This window comes from Salvelinus fontinalis, chromosome 2 (genome assembly GCF_029448725.1).
Source record: "Salvelinus fontinalis isolate EN_2023a chromosome 2, ASM2944872v1, whole genome shotgun sequence".
Lineage (NCBI taxonomy): Eukaryota > Metazoa > Chordata > Actinopteri > Salmoniformes > Salmonidae > Salvelinus > Salvelinus fontinalis.
In genome coordinates this window covers 89397514-89422132 of record NC_074666.1, presented here as the reverse complement: position 1 = coordinate 89422132, position 24619 = coordinate 89397514, and the positions used below count along the sequence as shown (strand labels likewise).

Below are 24619 nucleotides of genomic sequence, written 5' to 3'. Positions count from 1 at the left end.
AGTTGTCTGTAAGCCACAGATCTGCCTTTTAATTATGGAAAACAATGGTTTTAAAATGACATCTATCGTCGGTTACGTCTAACTTCATTTTTCAGTCGTGTGAATTATAAAGGAATTTGTACAGTGACAACATGCTACCATTCAATCCAAACCATATACTGAGACGGCAATCATTTTCCCTTTAGTGTTTAATTCATCATTAGAAAGGCAGTGACCAGAGGAGACTTCAGAACAAGTGTTCTCCTAGGTGTTCTCCTAGGTGTTCTCCCAGGTGTTCTCCCAGGTGTTCTCCTAAGTGTTCTCCTAAGTGTTCTCCTAAGTGTTCTCCTAGGTGTTCTCCTAGGTGTTCTCCTAGGTGTTCTCCTAGGTGTTCTCCTAGGTGTTCTCCTAGGTGTTCTCCTAGGTGTTCTCCTAGGTGTTCTCCTAGGTGTTCTCCTAAGTGTTCTCCTAAGTGTTCTCCTAGGTGTTCTCCTAGGTGTTCCCCTAGGTGTTCCCCTAGGTGTTCTCCTAGGTGTTCCCCTAAGTGTTCTCCTAGGTGTTCCCCTAAGTGTTCCCCTAGGTGTTCTCCTAGGTGTTCTCCTAGGCCTCGGGGGGGGGGGGGGGGGTCTGCTTGTACACATTTGTTCCTGTTTTTGCTACATATCATATTGTCCAACGTTGGGACAATAAAGTTTTTACGAAGAGGAATGTGTACTTCTGGCGTACCTGCACTCCATTCTATGATACAGAGAGGGATCAGGGACTGGACAGACCAGCAGAATGAGTCTGGATGAATTCTGCTCCTCCATGCAGTGAGAGACCAGCATGATGACTAGCTCCATCCACAGCTACTGTTGATGTTGTTGAGTCAGTTGGACTAGCTCCATCCACAGCTACTGTTGATGTTGTTGAGTCAGTTGGACTAGCTCCATCCACAGCTACTGTTGTTGAAACAGTTGGACTAGCTCCATCCACAGCTACTGTTGATATTGATGTTGTTGAGTCAGTTGGACTAGCTCCATCCACAGCTACTGTTGTTGAGTCAGTTGGACTAGCTCCATCCACAGCTACTGTTGTTGAGTCAGTTGGACTAGCTCCATCCACAGCTACTGTTGTTGAGTCAGTTGGACTAGCTCCATCCACAGCTACTGTTGTTGAGACAGTTGGACTAGCTCCATCCACAGCTGTTGATGTTGTTGAGTCAGTTGGAATAGCTCCATCCACAGCTGCTACTGTTGATGTTATTGAGTCAGTTGGACTAGCTCCATCCACAGCTACTGTTGTTGTTGTTGAGTCAGTTGGACTAGCTCCATCCACAGCTACTGTTGTTATTGAGTCAGTTGGACTAGCTCCATCCACAGCTACTGTTGATGTTGTTGAGTCAGTTGGACTAGCTCCATCCACAGCTACTGTTGTTGTTATTGAGTCAGTTGGACTAGCTCCATCCACAGCTACTGTTGTTGTTATTGAGTCAGTTGGACTAGCTCCATCCACAGCTACTGTTGTTGAGACAGTTGGACTAGCTCCATCCACAGCTACTGTTGATGTTGTTGAGTCAGTTGGACTAGCTCCATTCACAGCTACTGTTGTTGAGACAGTTGGACTAGCTCCATCCACAGCTACTGTTGTTGAGTCAGTTGGACTAGCTCCATCCACAGCTACTGTTGATATTGAGTCAGTTGGACTAGCTCCATCCACAGCTACTGTTGTTGAGTCAGTTGGACTAGCTCCATCCACAGCTACTGTTGATATTGATGTTGTTGAGTCAGTTGGACTAGCTCCATCCACAGCTACTGTTATTGAGTCAGTTGGACTAGCTCCATCCACAGCTACTGTTATTGAGTCAGTTGGACTAGCTCCATCTACTGTTGTTATTGTTGAGTCTTGTCTCTACGCTGCCAGCATCTCTCTGTTCTCCTTGTTCCTTGCTGGTCTTCTCTCTTGAGAACAAAGAAACCATGGTCAGGGACTGAATCTACAATGTGTCTCAGAGTAAGAGTGCTGATCTAGGATCAGGTCCCTCCTCTGTCCATATAATCCTATTAATACATGACCTAAAAAGGCCAAACTGTTCCTAGATCAGCTTTTACTGCGAGACTGTCAGTACTTACCACCATAATGATTGAGGTAATGTAACAGGGTAGACAGTTCTACTACTACCACCATAATGATTGAGGTAATGTAACAGGGTAGACAGTACTACTACTACCACCATAATGATTGAGGTAATGTAACAGGGTAGACAGTACTACTACTATCATCATAATGATTGAGGTAATGTAACAGGGTAGACAGTACTACTACTATCATCATAATGATTGAGGTAATGTAACAGGGTAGACAGTACTACTATTACCACCATAATGATTGAGGTAATGTAACAGGGCAGACAGTACTACTACTATTACCACCATAATGATTGAGGTAATGTAACAGGGCAGACAGTACTACTACTATCATCATAATGATTGAGGTAATGTAACAGGGCAGACAGTACTACTACTATCATCATAATGATTGAGGTAATGTAACAGGGTAGACAGTACTACTACTACCATCATAATGATTGAGGTAATGTAACAGGGCAGACAGTACTGTTACCTGGCTCTGTCTCAGCTGGTTCTGGGACCTCTGGTAGAGGCTCAGTGGGGACCTCTGGTAGGTCTACATCTTCACCCTGCAGCAGTAGAGTGAGACAACGGTTACACAGGTTAAACAGGACTTGATCAGCTCAGGTCATCAGTACCTGACCTGGGAAACCAGTCAAGTGCAATTAACTACCAGGTGGAAAAGAAAACCAGAAGTGTTTTGGTCCTCCATGGCAGGTGTTGTTTCACCACCCTCTTCCTCTACCTCCTGGTATTATACCCAGAGGAGACTGATGTAGCTCAGTATGATACACACCTGAGTGATAGCCTCCAGCTCAGATAACAGCCAGAGGAGACTGATGTAGCTCAGTATGATACACTGATACACACCTGAGTGATAGCCTCCAGCTCAGATAACAGCCAGAGGAGACTGATGTAGCTCAGTATGATACACACCTGAGTGATCGTCTCCAGCTCAGATAACAGCCAGAGGAGACTGATGTAGCTCAGTATGATACACACCTGAGTGATAGCCTCCAGTTCAGATAACAGCCAGAGGAGACTGATGTAGCTCAGTATGATACACACCTGAGTGATAGTCTCCAGCTCAGATAACAGCCAGAGGAGACTGATGTAGCTCAGTATGATACACACCTGAGTGATAGCCTCCAGCTCAGATAGCACAGCATCCTCATCCTCCTGAGTCAGGGAGCCTGACAGCATCTCATCTATTTGCTGTAGGATCAACCAGAGCAGAGCATGTCAGCAACACACTGAAGACTGAAGAACTTGGGATGGATTAAGAGTTAGGACTGTAAAAAGGGGTATATCAAATTGATTGATGACACCATGGGAACAGAGAATCTCACCCTCTGGTATTCTATAGCATCCTGGGTCTCATCCATGATCCTCTCCACGTCCTCTAGTGACATGGCCTGAGAGGACGAGACAGGGACAATGTCAAGTTAGGAGCAGAAAGTCTTCTACTTTACTTATTCTCTCTGTGTGTGTGTGTGTGTGTGTGTGTGTGTGTGTGTGTGTGTGTGTGTGTGTGTGTGTGTGTGTGTGTGTGTGTGTGTGTGTGAGTGAGTGTGAGAGAGAGAGAGATGGAACATTTTTACTCTTAAAGAGAATAATTCTCTGAGCAGGTTGTGGCCAGCCAGACAGCCAGCCAGACAGCCAGTGTAACCCAGGATACGCAGCAGCTGTCACACCACTAGGCTCGCTGTAGTCAGGGATTTGGAACCTAATCCTTTAATCTTTAAACAATGTGCACAGTGACGCTAGCTAACACACAGTCTGTTTTCCAGGGGTGCAGATCACATAAAAGAGGTTACATGCCAGTGGAGGTTTATTCATGAACACTTAGGACACTGAGCTGAACGTCTTACACCTGTGTGTGTGCATGCCTAACCGCACGTGAGTGTGTGTGCATGCCTAACCGCACGTGAGTGTGTGTGCATGCCTAACCGCACGTGTGTGTGCATGCCTAACCGCACGTGAGTGTGTGTGCATGCCTAACCGCACGTGTGTGTGCATGCCTAACCGCACGTGAGTGTGTGTGCATGCCTAACCGCACGTGAGTGTGTGTGCATGCCTAACCGCACGTGAGTGTGTGACTGTGAATGTGGGCTAATTCTGTCATGTGACTCATTTGTATTCTGAGGAAGAGCAGATTCCCCCCATAGAAAAGCGTGGACTAAGAAGCGAACCATACCCTACCTCATGCATACTCTTCAGACAGTCATTTCCAACCTTCAGCCCCTCAATGACTTTCATCTCGATCTGGACAAACTCAATGTCTTGAACCTGTGAAAACATATCAGTACGTGAAGTAAGATAGTGTTCACCATACAGAACATCCAAGATATACCCAGCCAGGACACCTTTTAGAAGAGAGGTTGGCTGTGCAAAACATTACATCAATGTAGTTACGTTGTATAAAAAGTCCCCATCGGACCCAAGAAGAGCCTCAGCCTCACCATGCGTTCCAGGTTTGATATCTGCTTCTCAGTCTTGTCTAGCAGTTGATCCTGATAACGCTTCTTCTTGAGAAGAACCAGTGCCTTCCTACGGAGTGAAAGAACAACACACTGCACAATAAGTCCTACTGTTTATTTTGCTTATCATCAAGCAGCTAGTCATGCATTGATCAGATTCAGTCAGTACACAATTCAAAGGTCAGGTTCTGGTGATATGCATGCATTGGTGATTTGAATAGACTTGAGAAAGCTTCGTAGTCCCAGCTCTTTGCTAGTGTAATGGCACATTTAAGATGAATAACGTTCATATGCAGTTAAGTGGTTTAACACAATCTATTCTACTTTTCCATTCTGTAATACACAGGATTGTATTTGTGCAAGGTTGAACGTTATGGCCAGTTCTACATGCTGATAGTGTGGGAGCCAGTCTAAAGGTGCCAGTTCTACGTGCTGATAGTGTGGGAGCCAGTCTAACGGTGCCAGTTCTACATGCTGATAGTGGGGGCCAGTCTAAAGGTGCCAGTTCTACGTGCTGATAGTGTTGGAGCCAGTCTAAAGGTGCCAGTTCTATGTGCTGATAGTGTTGGAGCCAGTCTAAAGGTGCCAGTTCTACGTGCTGATAGTGTTGGAGCCAGTCTAAAGGTGCCAGTTCTATGTGCTGATAGTGTTGGAGCCAGTCTAAAGGTGCCAGTTCTACGTGCTGATAGTGTGGGAGCCAGTCTAAAGGTGCCAGTTCTATGTGCTGATAGTGTTGGAGCCAGTCTAAAGGTGCCAGTTCTACGTGCTGATAGTGTGGGAGCCAGTCTAAAGGTGCCAGTTCTATGTGCTGATAGTGTTGGAGCCAGTCTAAAGGTGCCAGTTCTACGTGCTGATAGTGTGGGAGCCAGTCTAAAGGTGCCAGTTCTATGTGCTGATAGTGGGGGAGCCAGTCTAACGGTGCCAGTTCTACATGCTGATAGTGTGGGAGCCAGTCTAAAGGTGCCAGTTCTACATGCTGATAGTGTTGGAGCCAGTCTAACGGTGCCAGTTCTACATGCTGATAGTGGGGGAGCCAGTCTAAAGGTGCCAGTTCTACATGTTGATAGTGTTGGAGCCAGTCTAAAGGTGCCAGTTATACATGCTGATAGTGTTGGAGCCAGTCTAAAGGTGCCAGTTCTATGTGCTGATAGTGTGGAAGACAGTCTAAAGGTGCCAGTTCTATGTGCTGATAGTGTGGGAGCCAGTCTAAAGGTGCCAGTTCTACATGCTGATAGTGTTGGAGCCAATCTAAAGGTGCCAGTTCTGAGGACACTGGTTATTATTGTTGTATCTGTAGACTGTGTGAGTCACTGCCTTGTCTTATGTCTTTGGTCATGTGTTTAGAGAACATATGTGATTAGAAATGGATGTAAGGGCCAGCTCAGAAACGGCTCGTTATTTTTGCTCTGCTTCTGTGCTGGAGGCGTCTCCCTGTTGCAACATGTATTAATCCAGTGACTTCAACAACCGCGCCGGTCTTCATTTCACCTGGAAACACACCATTACAACAAGACAGAACAAACAGATCTGGGACCTGGCTATAGCCTAGATGATGCCTGAACAAGTGAAGTATCCAGTCTCACTCTTTCTTTCCATCCTTCAGCAGCTGCTTGGCCAGACTCCTCTCCTTCTCCAGCTGCAGGGTGACTCTCTTCTGGTAATGCTTAAGTTTATCTCTCTGCTGTTTCAGTTGCTGGAGAGTTGAACATACACAACGGGACAATCAGACACCACCTCAATACACTCTTTTCTGAACATTGTTTACCATGTAGATAGCTAGCTAGCTAATTCTGCCATGAAAATAGTTAGCTGGCTACAGTCCCTAGCTAGTTAGCTATAAAGACCTGTCACACCCTGTCATTTGTAGGCTCGGGCACAGCTGATGCGATCACAACTGGCTAATCTAATAGTTAGCTGGCAACTGTTGATCACTTTGAGACGTCATGTCACAGTTTTAAAAACTGTGACTGTCCCATGATCGCGCCTGGGTGTTGATAACTATCTAACGTTAGCTAGCAGGCATTGTTCCCAAATTAGTGTGTAGATCAGACAGCTAACTAACGTTAATCGAGGCCAGCAAGCTAGCTAGCATCCATACTATTGAAACAGGCTAGCAACAACAACTGACCAGAATCGCTCGGTCTTGTTCTGTAACTCGAGAAGGGCGACTCTTTCTCCCGAAAACGTTTCCCATAACGTAGCCACATCCCCGCCACGATCCTCTACTTTGATACAAATGCTATTTTTTCTTGGGGGAACATGTTTTTGTCATGATGCTTACAAGTCGTTGTTCTTAGCTAACACATTTTGGTAACGTACTTCAAAGCCACATCCTGTCCGGGTTTAGTACAGCATCCGGGACGGGTCCATGTATTCCAATGACGTATGTAAACCCTGGATTGCGCATGCTATGTATTGGCACTGAGAGCCTTTGAAACCACCTGTCGGCTATATTGGCACTCCCCAGTGGTGCACCCGATAAACCACCAATCGCCTCATTAAAAGATGGAAAAACCTTGCGTAGGAGCAGTCCTCCATAGGACTGAATATAATTCTACAGTATTTCAATTAAATATTTCAAGGACAAAATTACATGTATTTAAGTATTTGTTTGTTGTTGTGGGGGACACTTTCCAAGTCTTAGAAATAAACGTTATGTTTCACTATATTGGATCGCTCCAATATATTGGTATCCATCCGAGGTGAGGATTTACAGATTTACACCCGTGTACACACACGTTATCTTTCATTTTCTCGGCGGACGTCCGTATGGTTTGAGGTACAAATTATCTGAAGTTTGCTTGGTAAGTCAGTGGTAAGTGTAATATCTTGCGTGGAAGTATACTCACTAGTGGGAGGAGTGTGTCGAGTCCCCATGGGTGTTGTCCACAATGCTCGAGGTGTACCGACTCAATTCCGGTGCCGGCCCCCGTCCTTCAGGGGCCTTCGTGTCACCACGGTGGGCGACCGTAGTTTGTGAAGCTGGACCTGAGGGATGCATATTTCCATGTTCCTGTTCACCCATCTCATTGGCAGTTGTTAATAAAACGTTTACTGTTGACAGGAGAACAAGAGGAGACAATAGGACGAGGTGGATAATTTTATAATAAGGCCGTTTAATTACATGTAAAGATATCTTAGTAAAATCTTGCAGCAAGGCTCTTTCAGTCTGACTCCTAGTGAATCGTCCGGGAAAGAGACAGTTTCCAGAAATGTTCAGTACTATATAGACAACAAGCAAAGTAGGTAGATCTGCGAGTCCGGCCTTCCAGTTGGTCGATCTGGGTCTTGGGTAGTCCTGATCAGGCCTGGTGTCCACGTTCCATTGGTTCCTGAGAGTTCTTTGTCCTGAGGTCCAACCATGGGTTGGGTGTGTCTGTGTGATTGTCATGGGGGAGGGGAATTGTGGGTGCCGTGTATATGTCCTATGTGTCCAGCATATGTCCAAGAGAAAGAGGGGGTGTGTATGTTGTGTCAACTTATAGGTAATGTTGAGAAGTTGTTAAAACAAGTTACCAATATCTAATACAATTTCTTACACAGTACCTCCGATTCGCTTTCGAAGGGAGTGCTTACGAATTCATGGTTCTTCCCTTCGGCCTCTCCTTGGCACCCGCTGTCCTGGCACCTCTCACATCCCGAGGGTTGTTGATCTTCAATTACCTGGACGATTGGCTGATTTGTGCACCAACCAGGACTTTTTTACAAAGCTCTACTACATAAGTATAAAACATGAGATACCAAACCTGCTCACAGGGTTGGTTAACTCTGGAGGTTCCTCGGGCTCCACCAAATTAGCTAAATCCACCTTCAGTTTTAAAGCTGCAATATGTAACTTTTTGGGTGACCCGACCAAATTCACATCGTTGTGAATTACGGTGTTACATGTGTTACGGATCTGTCATTCTCATTGAAAGCAAGTCTAAGAAGCGGTAGATCTGTTCTATGTGCACTATTTCTATGCTTCCTGTTATGTTTTTTCTGAAGATCGGAATTAGAAGGGCCTTATATGTACTTAATATAGCAAAAAATGCTGAGTGCCTTAAAATATAGAATGCTGAGTGCCTTAACATCTATAATGCTGTGTGACTTACAATCTATAATGTTGTGTACCTTAAAATCTCTAATGCTGTGTACCTTAAAATATATAATGCTGTGTACCTTAAAATATATAATCCTGCGTACCTTAACATCTATAATGCTGTGTACCTTAAAATATATAATGCTGTGTACCTTAAAATATATAATCCTGCATACCTTAACATCTATAATGCTGAGTGCCTTAACATCTATAATGATGTGTGCCTTAACTATAACTGTGGTTCCTGTTTTTGCAGGAACAAGCTTGTATCAGCTTCTAGTGGTTCCTGCTTTTCTATAAATAACAAGTCTAAAGCCTCCCCGAGCCGGCTCGGCTACCCCAAGAACATCAACCTGGTGGTGGGCCGGCTACCCCAACAACATCAACCTGGTGGTGGGCCGGCTACCCCAAGAACATCAACCTGGTGGTGAGCCGGCTACCCCAAGAACATCAACCTGGTGGTGAGCCGGCTACCCCAAGAACATCAACCTGGTGGTGGGCCGGCTACCCCAACAACATCAACCTGGTGGTGAGCCGGCTACCCCAAGAACATCAACCTGGTGGTGGGCCGGCTACCCCAAGAACATCAACCTGGTGGTGAGCCGGCTACCCCAAGAACATCAACCTGGTGGTGGGCCGGCTACCCCAACAACATCAACCTGGTGGTGAGCCGGCTACCCCAAGAACATCAACCTGGTGGTGAGCCGGCTACCCCAAGAACATCAACCTGGTGGTGGGCCGGCTACCCCAAGAACATCAACCTGTCCACTAGGTGTCAGACTACACCACTTTTGTTACTGGCATGTCTTTCTTTGTGCTTCATGCCAGTTCATCTCTATTTTACAACTTGGCTAGATACGTCAACTACGCAGTGCTTGACACCTGCACTTGTCTTTTCTTACTATCAGTGACTGTGCTAATAGCTGCTTTATTGAGGGAAAGTTGTACTTACTATGACTGTAATATATGGTTGTATCACCTATCTAGTACATTCATCTTAAGGTAGCTAACTATAAGTCACTCTGGATAGAGTTACTCATATGTAATGATATGTAGTATTTGTGCAGTATAATATTGTGTAATCTCTAAATGACTGTATATCTTATACAGACAGTGTGTGTGCGCAAAATAGACAAACACAGAAAGCTTTTTTTTTTATGTAATTGATACACCTGGTCCAATACTTTAACAAACTTAGAAAATATACAGCAGTTGACAGGTTTCAAACAAAGAAGAAAAGCATGACCACAACCAAGAATTCACACTGTACAATGATGGGTTATCTGACTGTTAAGGGCCCCTGCAGTACTGTACAATGATGGGTTATCTGACTGTTAAGGGCCCCTGCAGTACTGTACAATGATGGGTTATCTGACTGTTAAGGGCCCCTGTACAATGATGGGTTATCTGACTGTTAAGGGCCCCTGCAGTACTGTACAATGATGGGTTATCTGACTGTTAAGGGCCCCTGTACAATGATGGGTTATCTGACTGTTAAGGGCCCCTGTACAATGATGGGTTATCTGACTGTTAAGGGCCCCTACAATGATGGGTTACCTGACTGTTAAGGGCCCCTGCAGTACTGTACAATGATGGGTTATCTGACTGTGAAGGGCCCCTGTACAATGATGGGTTATCTGACTGTTAAGGGCCCCTACAATGATGGGTTATCTGACTGTTAAGGGCCCCTACAATGATGGGTTACCTGACTGTTAAGGGCCCCTGCAGTACTGTACAATGATGGGTTATCTGACTGTTAAGGGCCCCTGTACAATGATGGGTTACCTGACTGTTAAGGGCCCCTCTACAATTATGGGTTATCTGACTGTTAAGGGCCCCTACAATGATGGGTTATCTTATCTGACTGTTAAGGGCCCCTGTACAATGATGGGTTACCTGACTGTTAAGGGCCCCTCTACAATGATGGGTTATCTTATCTGACGGTTAAGGGCCCCTGTACAATGATGGGTTACCTGACTGTTAAGGGCCCCTACAGTACTGTACAATGATGGGTTATCTTATCTGACTGTTTAGGGCCCCTGCAGTACTTTTCTTTGACCATGTCTTAACCAATTATATGTACTGTATAAATCTATGGTCTTAACAGACCCAGGTGCATGCATTGTGCTTATAGCACATCTCACCAAATGTATATTTTGTCATTCAACATGGAACTGAAGGGATGAATTGGGAGAATGACTGCCTTACTGTAATTCTGATTTCATATCAGTCACAATGTGTCTTATTGTGATTGTGTCCAACTCGTAGTAAACAAAAAAACATCCAATAAACATGACATGAGTGATAATACTTACCGGTAATTCACCATCAACACCATTTCAGTTGTTGATGGTTTCCTCTCCTCCTATCCAGGGAATGTTTAACATACTAATGTACAGGCAGTAGGCCTGTAGTCTAGAATCCAACTGTAATATTACTGTAATTCAGACGGCGCCTCCCAATGCTCTCTCCATCCTCCTGAAGTGTCAACTCATTCACTACTCCCTACAAGTTCAAAAGCATTGGATTGGTGTAGAAACGGGTTAGAGGGACAGTCATTTCCTTTCTAATCCATGCAGGGAAGTGAACAAGTGAGAGATTATTGGAACACAGCCACAGATTCAAGTGACACAATAGTGAACCAGAGCAATATTCAGTTGAGATGCCAAGCTACGGAAAGCCCTCGGTGTTGTCCTGAAATGAACTGGCATGGAACCTAAACTGAATATCGCTTTGTTTTATTCCTTTCAATGATTCACTGACACAATAATGAAACGGACTGATATTCAGTCGGGAATCCAGGTTAGACTTGAGCAGGACACAGCATGCAGGATGACACAGCATAGGAGAACAGAGAGAAACAGGTCAGAGGAAAAAAAGTCTCTAGAAACATCGTCATGCATCCTTTCTCCTCAGTCCCCCTTACACATACATATAGTAGAAAACAGGGTTCTAGAAGGGTTCTTCGGCTGTCCCCATAGGAGAATCCCTTTCGGTTCCAGGTAGAACCATTTTCGGTTCCAGGTAGAACACTTTTGAGTTCCATGTAGAACCCTCTGTGGAAAGGGTTCTACATGGAACCCCAAAAGGTTCTACATGGAACATCAAAAGGTTCTACCTGGAACCAAAAAGGGTTATTCAAAGGGCTCTCCTATGTGGACAGCCAAAGAACCCTTTTAGGTTCTAGACAGCACCCTTTTCTTTTAGGTTCTAGACAGCACCCTTTTCTCTAAAAGTATAGACATCACATGAACATGATCTGTTTTCCAGTCACATTTAAAAATAAGTCCATTATATTTGCCATTCCTTGACATCAATGAATAACCTGAAAGATAAGTGACAATACAGTATCTGTTTTCATCAAGTTTGACTCATCATTCTGAGGGAAGACATTGTGAAGACTTTGGGTTGTGTCAAATGTGTAAGAGCTGTGTAGTCAAGCGTAAAAGGAGCTGCATGCCAGACTGGTTAGATGACACTTTGTAATAGCGATGCCAGGTTGGGGAAGACTGAAGAGAGTTCATGTAATAACCATTTAACAGTCTATGGCTGTTAAGGAAATCAATCTGGTTTGTTGTCCCCTGAAATCCACCGAAGGTGACGTCACTCGCAGGAAAAAATATAAATGTTCAACTTGGTCCATAACAATCATGTCTTCTGACCTGGCTCGAGACGAACACTCACATTTGAAGAAAACACATAACTGAAGTGTCGGTTTGTTTGGGGAGAGATGCAAGTGCACTTTACACTCAGGGTTCTATGTAGTCTCCTGGTTTCTACACGTACAGTACAGGACTTTGAGAGCGTCAGTGTGTTCCTGAGCTGTTGTTGACCCCATACGTCCTGCATTTAAGTAACAGATGGCCAGGAGAGCAGGGTGAGACATCCATGGACAGGGTTATCTGTAAACGCCGCTTCCTCAGTACAGTGGTAGTCCCAGACAGACCCTTCCTGAGGGGGACCAGTAGGCCATAGTTGGGGGCTATACCTGCTGGAAGTTTGTCCCAAAGTGTCTGATCTGTGCCTCAGTCATAGACAGGTAGGTGGTTCTCATTCTGGGAGAATACTGTAGGAGGAAGGAACAAAATACACATTAGATCCAATAACTGTGTGAAAGAAAAATAATTTTTCTATCAATCAAACTTTGAAAAAAATTGCAGAAATTTTCAGACATTTGTTTTGATTAGGAGGTGCTAGGTGGTGGGTAGGTTAGAGAGTTGTGTGACTCAGTGTTCTGAACTACAGGGTAGCGGGGGAGTCGGCAGGACACAGGTCACGGGTGAAGGGCAGGCAGAGGTAAAAGGTAAGGGGAGTGTGGCCGAGTTTTGGGTTAGTGGCGGGAGGGCACATCACATGAAAAGTTCCACTCACAGGTTAACACACTGAGGGCACAACATCGCCGGAGGTCAGAGGTCACACAGCTGAGGTTAGAGGTTACAGAGCTTAGAGAGGTCACATTGTGGTCAGGACCAAACGAGCTGATTGGTTAATAATGGTCAGTCTCATTCCGGAGGTGTAGGGTTACAAGAGCAATAATTAGAACTAAGAACTAGAACTAAGAATTACAAGACTTAGAACCACCTCTTATTAGATGGGTGGAAGGAGAATGAGAGCGGTACGACAAAGGAAAGTATCCTCCTTAACAAAGGAAAGGGTAGTGTAAAGATACAGTAAGGTTGTGTGTAGTGCCTCCTCCTTAAGGAAAGGGTAGTGTAAAGGTACAGTAAGGTTGTGTGTAGTGTATCCTCCTTAACAAAGGAAAGGGTAGTGTAAAGGTACAGTAAGGTTGTGTGTAGTGTATCCTCCTTAACAAAGGAAAGGGTAGTGTAAAGGTACAGTAAGGTTGTGTGTAGTGCATCCTCCTTAACAAAGGAAAGGGTAGTGTAAAGGTGCAGTAAGGTTGTGTGTAGTGTATCCTCCTTAACAAAGGAAAGGGTAGTGTAAAGGTACAGTAAGGTTGTGTGTAGTGCCTCCTCCTTAAGGAAAGGGTAGTGTAAAGGTACAGTAAGGTTGTGTGTAGTGCATCCTCCTTAACAAAGGAAAGGGTAGTGTAAAGGTACAGTAAGGTTGTGTGTAGTGCATCCTCCTTAACAAAGGAAAGGGTAGTGTAAAGGTACAGTAAGGTTGTGTGTAGTGCCTCCTCCTTAACAAAGGAAAGGGTAGTGTAAAGGTACAGTAAGGTTGTGTGTAGTGTATCCTCCTTAACAAAGGAAAGGGTAGTGTAAAGGTACAGTAAGGTTGTGTGTAGTGTATCCTCCTTAACAAAGGAAAGGGTAGTGTAAAGGTACAGTAAGGTTGTGTGTAGTGCCTCCTCCTTAACAAAGGAAAGGGTAGTGTAAAGGTACAGTAAGGTTGTGTGTAGTGCATCCTCCTTAACAAAGGAAAGGGTAGTGTAAAGGTACAGTAAGGTTGTGTGTAGTGCATCCTCCTTAACAAAGGAAAGGGTAGTGTAAAGGTACAGTAAGGTTGTGTGTAGTGTATCCTCCTTAACAAAGGAAAGGGTAGTGTAAAGGTACAGTAAGGTTGTGTGTAGTGTATCCTCCTTAACAAAGGAAAGGGTAGTGTAAAGGTACAGTAAGGTTGTGTGTAGTGCCTCCTCCTTAACAAAGGAAAGGGTAGTGTAAAGGTACAGTAAGGTTGTGTGTTGTGCATCCTCCTTAAGGAAAGGGTAGTGTAAAGGTACAGTAAGGTTGTGTGTAGTGCCTCCTCCTTAACAAAGGAAAGGGTAGTGTAAAGGTACAGTAAGGTTGTGTGTAGTGCATCCTCCTTAACAAAGGAAAGGGTAGTGTAAAGGTACAGTAAGGTTGTGTGTAGTGCCTCCTCCTTAACAAAGGAAAGGGTAGTGTAAAGGTACAGTAAGGTTGTGTGTAGTGTATCCTCCTTAACAAAGGAAAGGGTAGTGTAAAGGTACAGTAAGGTTGTGTGTAGTCCATCCTCCTTAACAAAGGAAAGGGTAGTGTAAAGGTACAGTAAGGTTGTGTGTAGTGCATCCTCATTAACAAAGGAAAGGGTAGTGTAAAGGTACAGTAAGGTTGTGTGTAGTGTACAACAGAACACTTACTGTTTCTAAATGTCTGCGAGTAAAAGAAAAAACAAAAATAAAGTTAGAAGCAAAATATGAGTTAGATGTCCGGTTAGGATTGTAAAATAACAAACTGTTCTTTAAGACAGCATAAAGAGATATGTGAGGTTCTGGCCTATACCCTATATGGCAGATGTAGAAAAAACAAAAGGCCAGTATGATTGGCACACAAAAAGGTTTTTGTCTCTGTCATTTGTACAAAAATTTAATATTTTTACAATATAAAATGGACAAGTGCATATTGGTAACGGCTTAAAAACATCCAGTGGAAAATATAACGCTTCATAAATAAATAGGTTCCATCTATCCACATAAATCCACATCTGAATTGGATCTGTTTAAAAGACAGCTTCCTATCATCTAGTCCCACTTGTTTCCTGATGGCAGAGACTGACCCTGTGTGTCAGCGGTATCATCTAGTCCCACTTGTTTCCTGATGCCAGAGACTGACCCTGTGTGTTAGCGGTATCATCTGGTCCCACTTGTTTCCTGATGCCAGAGACTGATCCTGTGTGTTAGCGGTATCATCTAGTCCCACTTGTTTCCTGATGCCAGAGACTGATCCTGTGTGTTAGCGGTATCATCTAGTCCCACTTGTTTCCTGATGCCAGAGACTGATCCTGTGTGTTAGCGGTTGCATCTAGTCCCACTTGTTTCCTGATGCCAGAGACTGATCCTGTGTGTTAGCGGTATCATCTACTCCCACTTGTTTCCTGATGCCAGAGACTGATCCTGTGTGTTAGCGGTATCATCTAGTCCCACTTGTTTCCTGATGCCAGAGACTGATCCTGTGTGTTAGCGGTAGCATCTAGTCCCACTTGTTTCCTGATGCCAGAGACTGATCCTGTGTGCTAGCGGTATCATCTAGTCCCACTTGTTTCCTGATGCCAGAGACTGATCCTGTGTGTTAGCGGTATCATCTAGTCCCACTTGTTTCCTGATGCCAGAGACTGACCCTGTGTGTTAGCGGTAGCATCTAGTCCCACTTGTTTCCTGATGCCAGAGACTGACCCTGTGTGTTAGCGGTATCATCTAGTCCCACTTGTTTCCTGATGCCAGAGACTGACCCTGTGTGTTAGCGGTATCATCTAGTCCCACTTGTTTCCTGATGCCAGAGACTGATCCTGTGTGTTAGCGGTAGCATCTAGTCCCACTTGTTTCCTGATGCCAGAGACTGATCCTGTGTGCTAGCGGTATCATCTAGTCCCACTTGTTTCCTGATGCCAGAGACTGATCCTGTGTGTTAGCGGTATCATCTAGTCCCACTTGTTTCCTGATGCCAGAGACTGACCCTGTGTGTTAGCGGTAGCATCTAGTCCCACTTGTTTCCTGATGCCAGAGACTGACCCTGTGTGTTAGCGGTATCATCTAGTCCCACTTGTTTCCTGATGCCAGAGACTGACCCTGTGTGTTAGCGGTATCATCTAGTCCCACTTGTTTCCTGATGCCAGAGACTGATCCTGTGTGTTAGCGGTATCATCTAGTCCCACTTGTTTCCTGATGCCAGAGACTGACCCTGTGTGTCAGCGGTATCATCTAGTCCCACTTGTTTCCTGATGCCAGAGACTGACCCTGTGTGTTAGCGGTAGCATCTAGTCCCATTTGTTTCCTGATGCCAAAGACTGACCCTGTGTGTTAGCGGTAGCATCTAGTCCCACTTGTTTCCTGATGCCAGAGACTGACCCTGTGTGTTAGCGGTAGCATTTATTAAACAGCGGCTGACAGTGTAGCTGTTCAGTTCTAATAACACAACCACTGGGCCTCTCCTCTCATGGCAGGGTATACAGCACACCCTGTGTTCTGAACAAATGCACAACAAGAAGCACTCTTGTTGTAAGTGCTCTGTAGTCTCGCTTGCATGTGTGTGTGCATGTGTGTGTGTGTGTGTGTGTGTGTGTGTGTGTGCGTGCGCATGCCTGTGTGTGTGTAAGAAGAGACTAAGTGTTCTGACTGACGAGTTTGATCCTCTCCCTGCACACAGCAGCACTAGAACAACGGTTCAGCTTCACAGCAACATCCTGTAACATTACCTGTCAGGCCATACTGTAACATTACCAGTCAGGCCATACTGTAACATTACCAGTCAGGCCATACTGTAACATTACCAGTCGGATCATACTGTAACATTACCAGTCAGGCCATACTGTAACATTACCAGTCAGGCCATACTGTAACATTACCAGTCAGGCCATACTGTAACATTACCAGTCAGGCCATACTGTAACATTACCAGTCAGACCATACTGTAACATTACCAGTCAGGCCATACTGTAACATTACCAGTCAGGCCATACTGTAACATTACCAGTCAGGTCATACTGTAACATTACCAGTCAGGTCATACTGTAACATTACCAGTCAGGTCATACTGTAACATTACCAGTCAGACCATACTGTAACATTACCAGTCAGGCCATACTGTAACATTATCAGTCAGGCCATACTGTAACATTACCAGTCAGGTCATACTGTAACATTACCAGTCAGACCATACTGTAACATTACCAGTCAGGCCATACTGTAACATTACCAGTCAGGCCATACTGTAACATTACCAGTCGGATCATACTGTAACATTACCAGTCAGGCCATACTGTAACATTACCAGTCAGGCCATACTGTAACATTACCAGTCAGGCCATACTGTAACATTACCAGTCAGGCCATACTGTAACATTACCAGTCAGACCATACTGTAACATTACCAGTCAGGCCATACTGTAACATTACCAGTCAGGCCATACTGTAACATTACCAGTCAGGTCATACTGTAACATTACCAGTCAGGTCATACTGTAACATTACCAGTCAGGTCATACTGTAACATTACCAATCAGACCATACTGTAACATTACCAGTCAGGCCATACTGTAACATTATCAGTCAGGCCATACTGTAACATTACCAGTCAGGTCATACTGTAACATTACCAGTCAGACCATACTGTAACATTACCAGTCAGGCCATACTGTAACATTACCAGTCAGGCCATACTGTAACATTACCTGTCAGGCCATACTGTAACATTACCAGTCAGGTCATACTGTAACATTACCAGTCAGGTCATACTGTAACATTACCAGTCAGGTCATACTGTAATATTACCTGTCAGACCATACTGTAACATTACCAGTCAGGCCATACTGTAACATTACCAGTCAGGCCATACTGTAACATTACCAGTCAGGCCATACTGTAACATTACCAGTCAGACCATACTGTAACATTACCAGTCAGGCCATACTGTAACATTACCAGTCAGGCCATACTGTAACATTACCAGTCAGGTCATACTGTAACATTACCAGTCAGGTCATACTGTAACATTACCAGTCAGGTCATACTGTAACATTACCAGTCAGACCATACTGTAACATTACCAGTCAGGCCATACTGTAACATTACCAGTCAGGCCATACTGTAACATTACCAGTCAGGTCATACTGTAACATTACCAGTCAGACCATACTGTAACATTACCAGTCAGGCCATACTGTAACATTACCAGTCAGGCCATACTGTAACATTACCTGTCAGGCCATACTGTAACATTACCAGTCAGGTCATACTGTAACATTACCAGTCAGGTCATACTGTAATATTACCTGTCAGACCATACTGTAACATTACCAGTCAGGCCATACTGTAACATTACCAGTCAGGCCATCCTGTAACATTACCAGTCAGGTCATCCTGTAACATTACCAATCAGACCATACTGTAACATTACCAGTCAGGCCATACTGTAACATTACCAGTCAGGTCATCCTGTAACATTACCAGTCAGGTCATACTGTAACATTACCTGTCAGACCATACCGTAACATTACCAGTCTGGTCATACTGTAATATTACCTGTCAGACCATACTGTAACATTACCAGTCAGGCCATACTGTAACATTACCAGTCAGGCCATCCTGTAACATTACCAGTCAGGTCATCCTGTAACATTACCAATCAGACCATACTGTAACATTACCAGTCAGGCCATACTGTAACATTACCAGTCAGGTCATCCTGTAACATTACCAGTCAGACCATACTGTAACATTACCTGTCAGACCATACCGTAACATTACCAGTCAGGCCATCCTGTAACATTACGTGTCAGACCATACCGTAACATTACCAGTCAGGTCATACTGTAACATTACCAGTCAGGCCATACTGTAACATTACCAGTCAGGCCATACTGTAACATTACCAGTCAGGCCATACTGTAACATTACCAGTCAGGTCATACTGTAACATTACCAGTCAGGTCATACTGTAACATTACCAGTCAGGTCATACTGTAACATTACCAGTCAGACCATACTGTAACATTACCAGTCAGGCCATACTGTAACATTACCAGTCAGGCCATACTGTAACATTACCAGTCAGGTCATACTGTAACATTACCAGTCAGACCATACTGTAACATTACCAGTCAGGCCATACTGTAACATTACCAGTCAGGCCATACTGTAACATTACCTGTCAGGCCATACTGTAACATTACCAGTCAGGTCATACTGTAACATTACCAGTCAGGTCATACTGTAATATTACCTGTCAGACCATACTGTAACATTACCAGTCAGGCCATACTGTAACATTACCAGTCAGGCCATCCTGTAACATTACCAGTCAGGTCATCCTGTAACATTACCAATCAGACCATACTGTAACATTACCAGTCAGGCCATACTGTAACATTACCAGTCAGGTCATCCTGTAACATTACCAGTCAGGTCATACTGTAACATTACCTGTCAGACCATACCGTAACATTACCAGTCTGGTCATACTGTAATATTACCTGTCAGACCATACTGTAACATTACCAGTCAGGCCATACTGTAACATTACCAGTCAGGCCATCCTGTAACATTACCAGTCAGGTCATCCTGTAACATTACCAATCAGACCATACTGTAACATTACCAGTCAGGCCATACTGTAACATTACCAGTCAGGTCATCCTGTAACATTACCAGTCAGACCATACTGTAACATTACCTGTCAGACCATACCGTAACATTACCAGTCAGGCCATCCTGTAACATTACGTGTCAGACCATACCGTAACATTACCAGTCAGGTCATACTGTAACATTACCAGTCAGGCCATACTGTAACATTACCAGTCAGGCCATACTGTAACATTACCAGTCAGGCCATACTGTAACATTACCAGTCAGGTCATACTGTAACATTACCAGTCAGGCCATCCTGTAACATTACCACATTACCAGTCAGGCCATACTGTAACATTACCAGTCAGACCATACTGTAACATTACCAGTCAGGCCATACTGTAACATTACCAGTCAGGTCATCCTGTAACATTACCAGTCAGACCATCCTGTAACATTACGTGTCAGACCATACCGTAACATTACCAGTCAGGTCATACTGTAACATTACCAGTCAGGCCATACTGTAACATTACCAGTCAGGCCAGTCAGGTCATACTGTAACATTACCAGTCAGGCCATACTGTAACATTACCAGTCAGGTCATACTGTAACATTACCAGTCAGGCCATCCTGTAACATTACCACATTACCAGTCAGGCCATACTGTAACATTACCAGTCAGGCCATACTGTAACATTACCAGTCAGGTCATACTGTAACATTACCAGTCAGGTCATACTGTAACATTACCAGTCAGGTCATCCTGTAACATTACCAGTCAGGTCATCCTGTAACATTACCAGTCAGAGCATACTGTAACATTACCAGTCATGCCATCCTGTAACATTACCAGTCAGGCCATACTGTAACATTACCAGTCAGACCATCCTGTAACATTACCACATTACCAGTCAGGCCATACTGTAACATTACCAGTCAGACCATACTGTAACATTACCAGTCAGGTCATACTGTAACATTACCAGTCAGGCCATACTGTAACATTACCAGTCAGACCATACTGTAACATTACCAGTCAGGTCATACTGTAAAATTACCAGTCAGGTCATACTGTAACATTACCAGTCAGACCATACTGTAACATTACCAGTCAGGTCATACTGTAAAATTACAGTAGCATCTCTCTACAGTCATTAGCCTAGCCTCTCCCTAGGGTCATTAGCAGGCTAGCCTCTCTCTATGGTCAGTAGCAGGTTAGCCTCTCTCTAGGGTCATTAGCAGGCTAGCATCTCTCTGAGGTCATTAGCAGGCTAGCATCTCTCTAGGGTCATCTGCAGGCTAGCCTCTCTCTAGGGTCATTAGCAGGCTAGCCTCTCTCTAGGGTCATTAGCAGGCTAGCATCTCTCTACGGTCATTAGCAGGTTAGCATCTCTCTACGGTCATTAGCAGGCTAGCATCTCTCTACGGTCATTAGCAGGCTAGCATCTCTCTATGGTCATTAGCAGGCTAGCATCTCTCTACAGTCATTAGCAGGCTAGCATCTCTCTACGGTCATCTGCAGGCTAGCATCCCTCTACGGTCATCTGCTGGCTAGCCTCTCTCTACGGTCATTAGCAGGCTAGCATCTCTCTACAGTCATTAGCAGGCTACCATCTCTCTAGTGTCATTAGCAGGCTAGCCTCTCTCTATGGTCATTAGCAGGCCTGCATCAGAGCATCAGGCCAAATAATGGCACAAGGGAGTAGAGCATGTACTGTTTTGTCAGTATTTCAGTCCATGACCAGCAGAGAGCAGTCCTTCACGATAATGTGCAGTGGAAGGGCCAATTCCAAATCGACCCCACAAATAAACCCTAGTGGAAATCTGAGAGTATTTGATTGGTATAAGCAATATGATGAAACGTCCAGATAGCCTATCAGATAGCAAGGTGGATCACAAGTGTATAGGGCACAGGTTTTAGGGGACAATTTAGGACTGGGCCAATTGCTCTTATCCAGAAAGATTTACAGAAGCAATTAGGGTTAAGTGCCTTGCTCAAGGGCACATCAACAGATTTTTCACCTAGTCGGCTCAGGGATTTGAACCAGTGACCTTACGGTTACTGACCCAACACTCTTAACCGCTAGGCTACCTGCTGCCCACAGGAGGTTTCTGTCAGGCTGTGGATACTGTATGGTAGACACAGTGAAGGCCTGACTGGCAGGGTGTCTTGGAGAATGTCTGTGGTCCTTCAGTACAATATGTGTTAGTGTTGATGCCATTATCTAGGGACCTGTCTGGCCTCTGGCTCTACACACAGTAACTCTACATGAGTGTGTCTGTGGTCCTTCAGTAGAACGGAGCACTGTTAATGTTAATGTCAGTGACATCATCACACGAGGGACCTAGCCTCCAGAACGAGAGACCTGGCCAACGTACCGAGGGTGGCGGGGATCCCCTCCCGATCAGAGGAACGTTCTCATAACGAGGGTTCCCTCCAAACAGCATGGACTGATTCCTATAGGAGAGATATGGGGGGAGAGATAGAGATAGAGGGGGGAGAAAGAGAGAGTGAGGGGGGGTGGAGAGAGAGAGGAGAGAGAGACACAGACAGAGTGAGGGGGGGTGGAGAGAGAGACACAGAGAGAGTGAGAAGGGGTGGAGAGAGAGAGGAGAGAGAGACACAGAGAGAGTGAGGGGGGGTGGAGAGAGAGACACAAAGAGAGAGAGAGGGAGTGAGAGAGAGAGCGAGAGAAACAGACAGAGAGAGAGAGAGAGAGAGAAAGAGTGAGGGGGGTGCAGAAAGAGAGACAAAGAGAGAGTGAGAGAGAGTGAGAGAGGGAGTGAGAAAAACAGAGAGAGAGAAAGAGTGAGCGAGAAACAGAGAAAGAGAGAGAGTCAACTTATCTGATAAAACAAACACAGTGCTGCTTATTCCAGACACACACACATGGACACAGATACGGACAGGGATAGGGACACGCACACGGACAGGGACACACAGGCCAACACAGACACCCTACCGCACCTCCTCTCTCTACTTACATGTACTCTGAGGTGGGGAGGATGGCGGCAGTCTGTGGTGGAGGGTGTGGACTGGCCTGGCTGTCCAGACTGCTGCTGAAGCTACAGAAGCTGTGTACATGGCTGGCTCTACTGGGGTTGAAGGCCATATGACGGGCCTGGGGGTTAAACGGATCCTCCTCGTCGATGTCGTCATAGTCCCTGTCCCTGAGATCACCACAGGGGAGCACACAGTTAGTCAGAGCCAGGCTTTCTGTTAGTTTCATTTTAAAGAAGGGCACAATGGTGCCCAAAGCAACATCCAGGCCCTCTAGCATCAACATCCAGGCCCTCTAGCATCAACATCCATGCCCTCTAGCATCAACATCCAGGCCCTCTAGCATCAACATCCATGCCCTCTAGCATCAACATCCAGGCCCTCTAGCATCAACATCCAGGCCCTCTAGCATCAACATCCAGGCCCTCTAGCATCAACATCCAGGCCCTTTAGCATCAACATCCAGGCCCTCTAGCAGCAACATCCAGGCCCTCTAGCATCAACATCCAGGCCCTCTAGCATCAACATCCATGCCCTCTAGCATCAACATCCAGGCCCTCTAGCATCAACATCCAGGCCCTCTAGCATCAACATCCAGGTCCTCTAGCATCAACATCCAGGCCCTCTAGCATCAACATCCAGGTCCTCTAGCATCAACATCCAGGTCCTCTAGCATCAACATCCATGCCCTCTAGCATCAACATCCAGGTCCTCTAGCATCAACATCCATGCCCTCTAGCATCAACATCCATGCCCTATAGCATCAACATCCAGGCCCTCTAGCATCAACATCCATGCCCTCTAGCATCAACATCCAGGTCCTCTAGCATCAACATCCATGCCCTCTAGCATCAACATCCAGGCCCTCTAGCATCAACATCCAGGCCCTCTAGCATCAACATCCAGGTCCTCTAGCATCAACATCCAGGTCCTCTAGCATCAACATCCAGGTCCTCTAGCATCAACATCCAGGTCTTCTAGCATCAACATCCAGGCCCTCTAGCATCAACATCCAGGCCCTCTAGCACACAGGAGGTTGGTGACACCTTCATTGGGGAGGACAGGCTCATGATAATGGCTGGAGCGGAGTCGGTGGAATGGTATGAAATACATCAAACACATGGTTTCCATGGTTTCCGGGTGTTTGATGCCATTCCATTGGTTTCGTTCCGGCCATTATTATGAGCCGTCCTCTCCTCAGCAGCCTCCACTGGTCTAACATCAACATTGTTCATTGAAACCAATAAACACAAAATAACCACTATAGCAAACATCTTTTAGGCCGTGAATCTCCCAGTCCTTATTTGGTTAGGCTTAGGTGTAAAGGTCAAGGTTGGGGTTGGGGATGTGGTTTCAGGTAGGTTGAACACACATAGACCAGATACAGTGTTACCAGTGCCTACCTGCTGGTGATGAGGGTCCATGCCCGGGGGATGGCACACAGCATGACACAGAAGGCACTGACCGACAGCAGAGAGAAGAGGCAGAGGTAGAGGAGACCCTCCACCCCGTCATAACACACCCCCATCAGACCATCCAGGTAGTTCTACAACACAACATACCCTCACTGTTACCATCACTGTTACCCTCACTGTTACCCTCACAGTTACCCTTGTAGTTACCCTCACTGTTACCCTCACTGTTACCATTACTGTTAAGATTCTAACTCCTTTTCTATTTCTGGTATAGTCACAAAGTGGAGTGTTGTGAGATAATAGTTTTTGGGGGATTTCAAAGAACCTAAGAGCACCTTTTGTCTTTTCATTCAAGTGTCTCTGGGTATGTTCTCATTCTACAGACCATTCAGACTGTAACCATGACATCCTCTCGTGTCAGGGTAATCATCTCACCTTATGGAGCCCCCTGCAGTCTAGCAGGGCTGTTAACTGGTTCAGGTTGAACTCTGTAGAGTTCAGCAGGCGCTGGATGCCCAGAAGGTCTCTCTGTAGACAAGGTATGAAGATAGTGTGAGGAAAAACACAC

General features: G+C 45.2%; 2 protein-coding genes and 1 long non-coding RNA gene across 3 annotated transcripts in view; 1 reads left to right on the top strand and 2 right to left on the bottom strand.

The window, feature by feature from the left end:
* Nucleotides 1-2: 2 nt before the first annotated feature.
* LOC129831172 (charged multivesicular body protein 6-like) lies at nucleotides 3-6937 on the bottom strand. Its single transcript, XM_055894263.1, has 8 exons — nucleotides 6696-6937; nucleotides 6151-6260; nucleotides 4550-4637; nucleotides 4290-4376; nucleotides 3437-3502; nucleotides 3222-3302; nucleotides 2581-2656; nucleotides 3-1919 (listed from the first exon to the last, which is right to left on the bottom strand). Exons 1-8 carry the CDS (start codon nucleotides 6759-6761, stop codon nucleotides 1870-1872), a joined length of 624 nt encoding a protein of 207 aa, XP_055750238.1. The 5' UTR covers nucleotides 6762-6937; the 3' UTR covers nucleotides 3-1869.
* A 145-nt stretch (nucleotides 6938-7082) lies between these two features.
* Nucleotides 7083-10956, top strand: LOC129831165 (uncharacterized). Its single transcript, XR_008755679.1, has 2 exons — nucleotides 7083-7382; nucleotides 8905-10956. It is a non-coding gene; the product is annotated as an uncharacterized LOC129831165 (long non-coding RNA).
* A 414-nt stretch (nucleotides 10957-11370) lies between these two features.
* Nucleotides 11371-24619, bottom strand: part of LOC129867580 (protein tweety homolog 2-like) — a 70026-nt gene continuing 56777 nt past the window's right edge. Inside the window, exons 10-14 of the mRNA XM_055941078.1 lie at nucleotides 24487-24579; nucleotides 24040-24182; nucleotides 22621-22806; nucleotides 22015-22093; nucleotides 11371-12714 (exon numbers count right to left, since the gene is read on the bottom strand). Coding sequence (XP_055797053.1) covers nucleotides 12631-12714; nucleotides 22015-22093; nucleotides 22621-22806; nucleotides 24040-24182; nucleotides 24487-24579 — 585 coding nt within the window. The 3' untranslated portion in view covers nucleotides 11371-12630. The remainder of the gene's footprint in view (nucleotides 12715-22014; nucleotides 22094-22620; nucleotides 22807-24039; nucleotides 24183-24486; nucleotides 24580-24619) is intronic.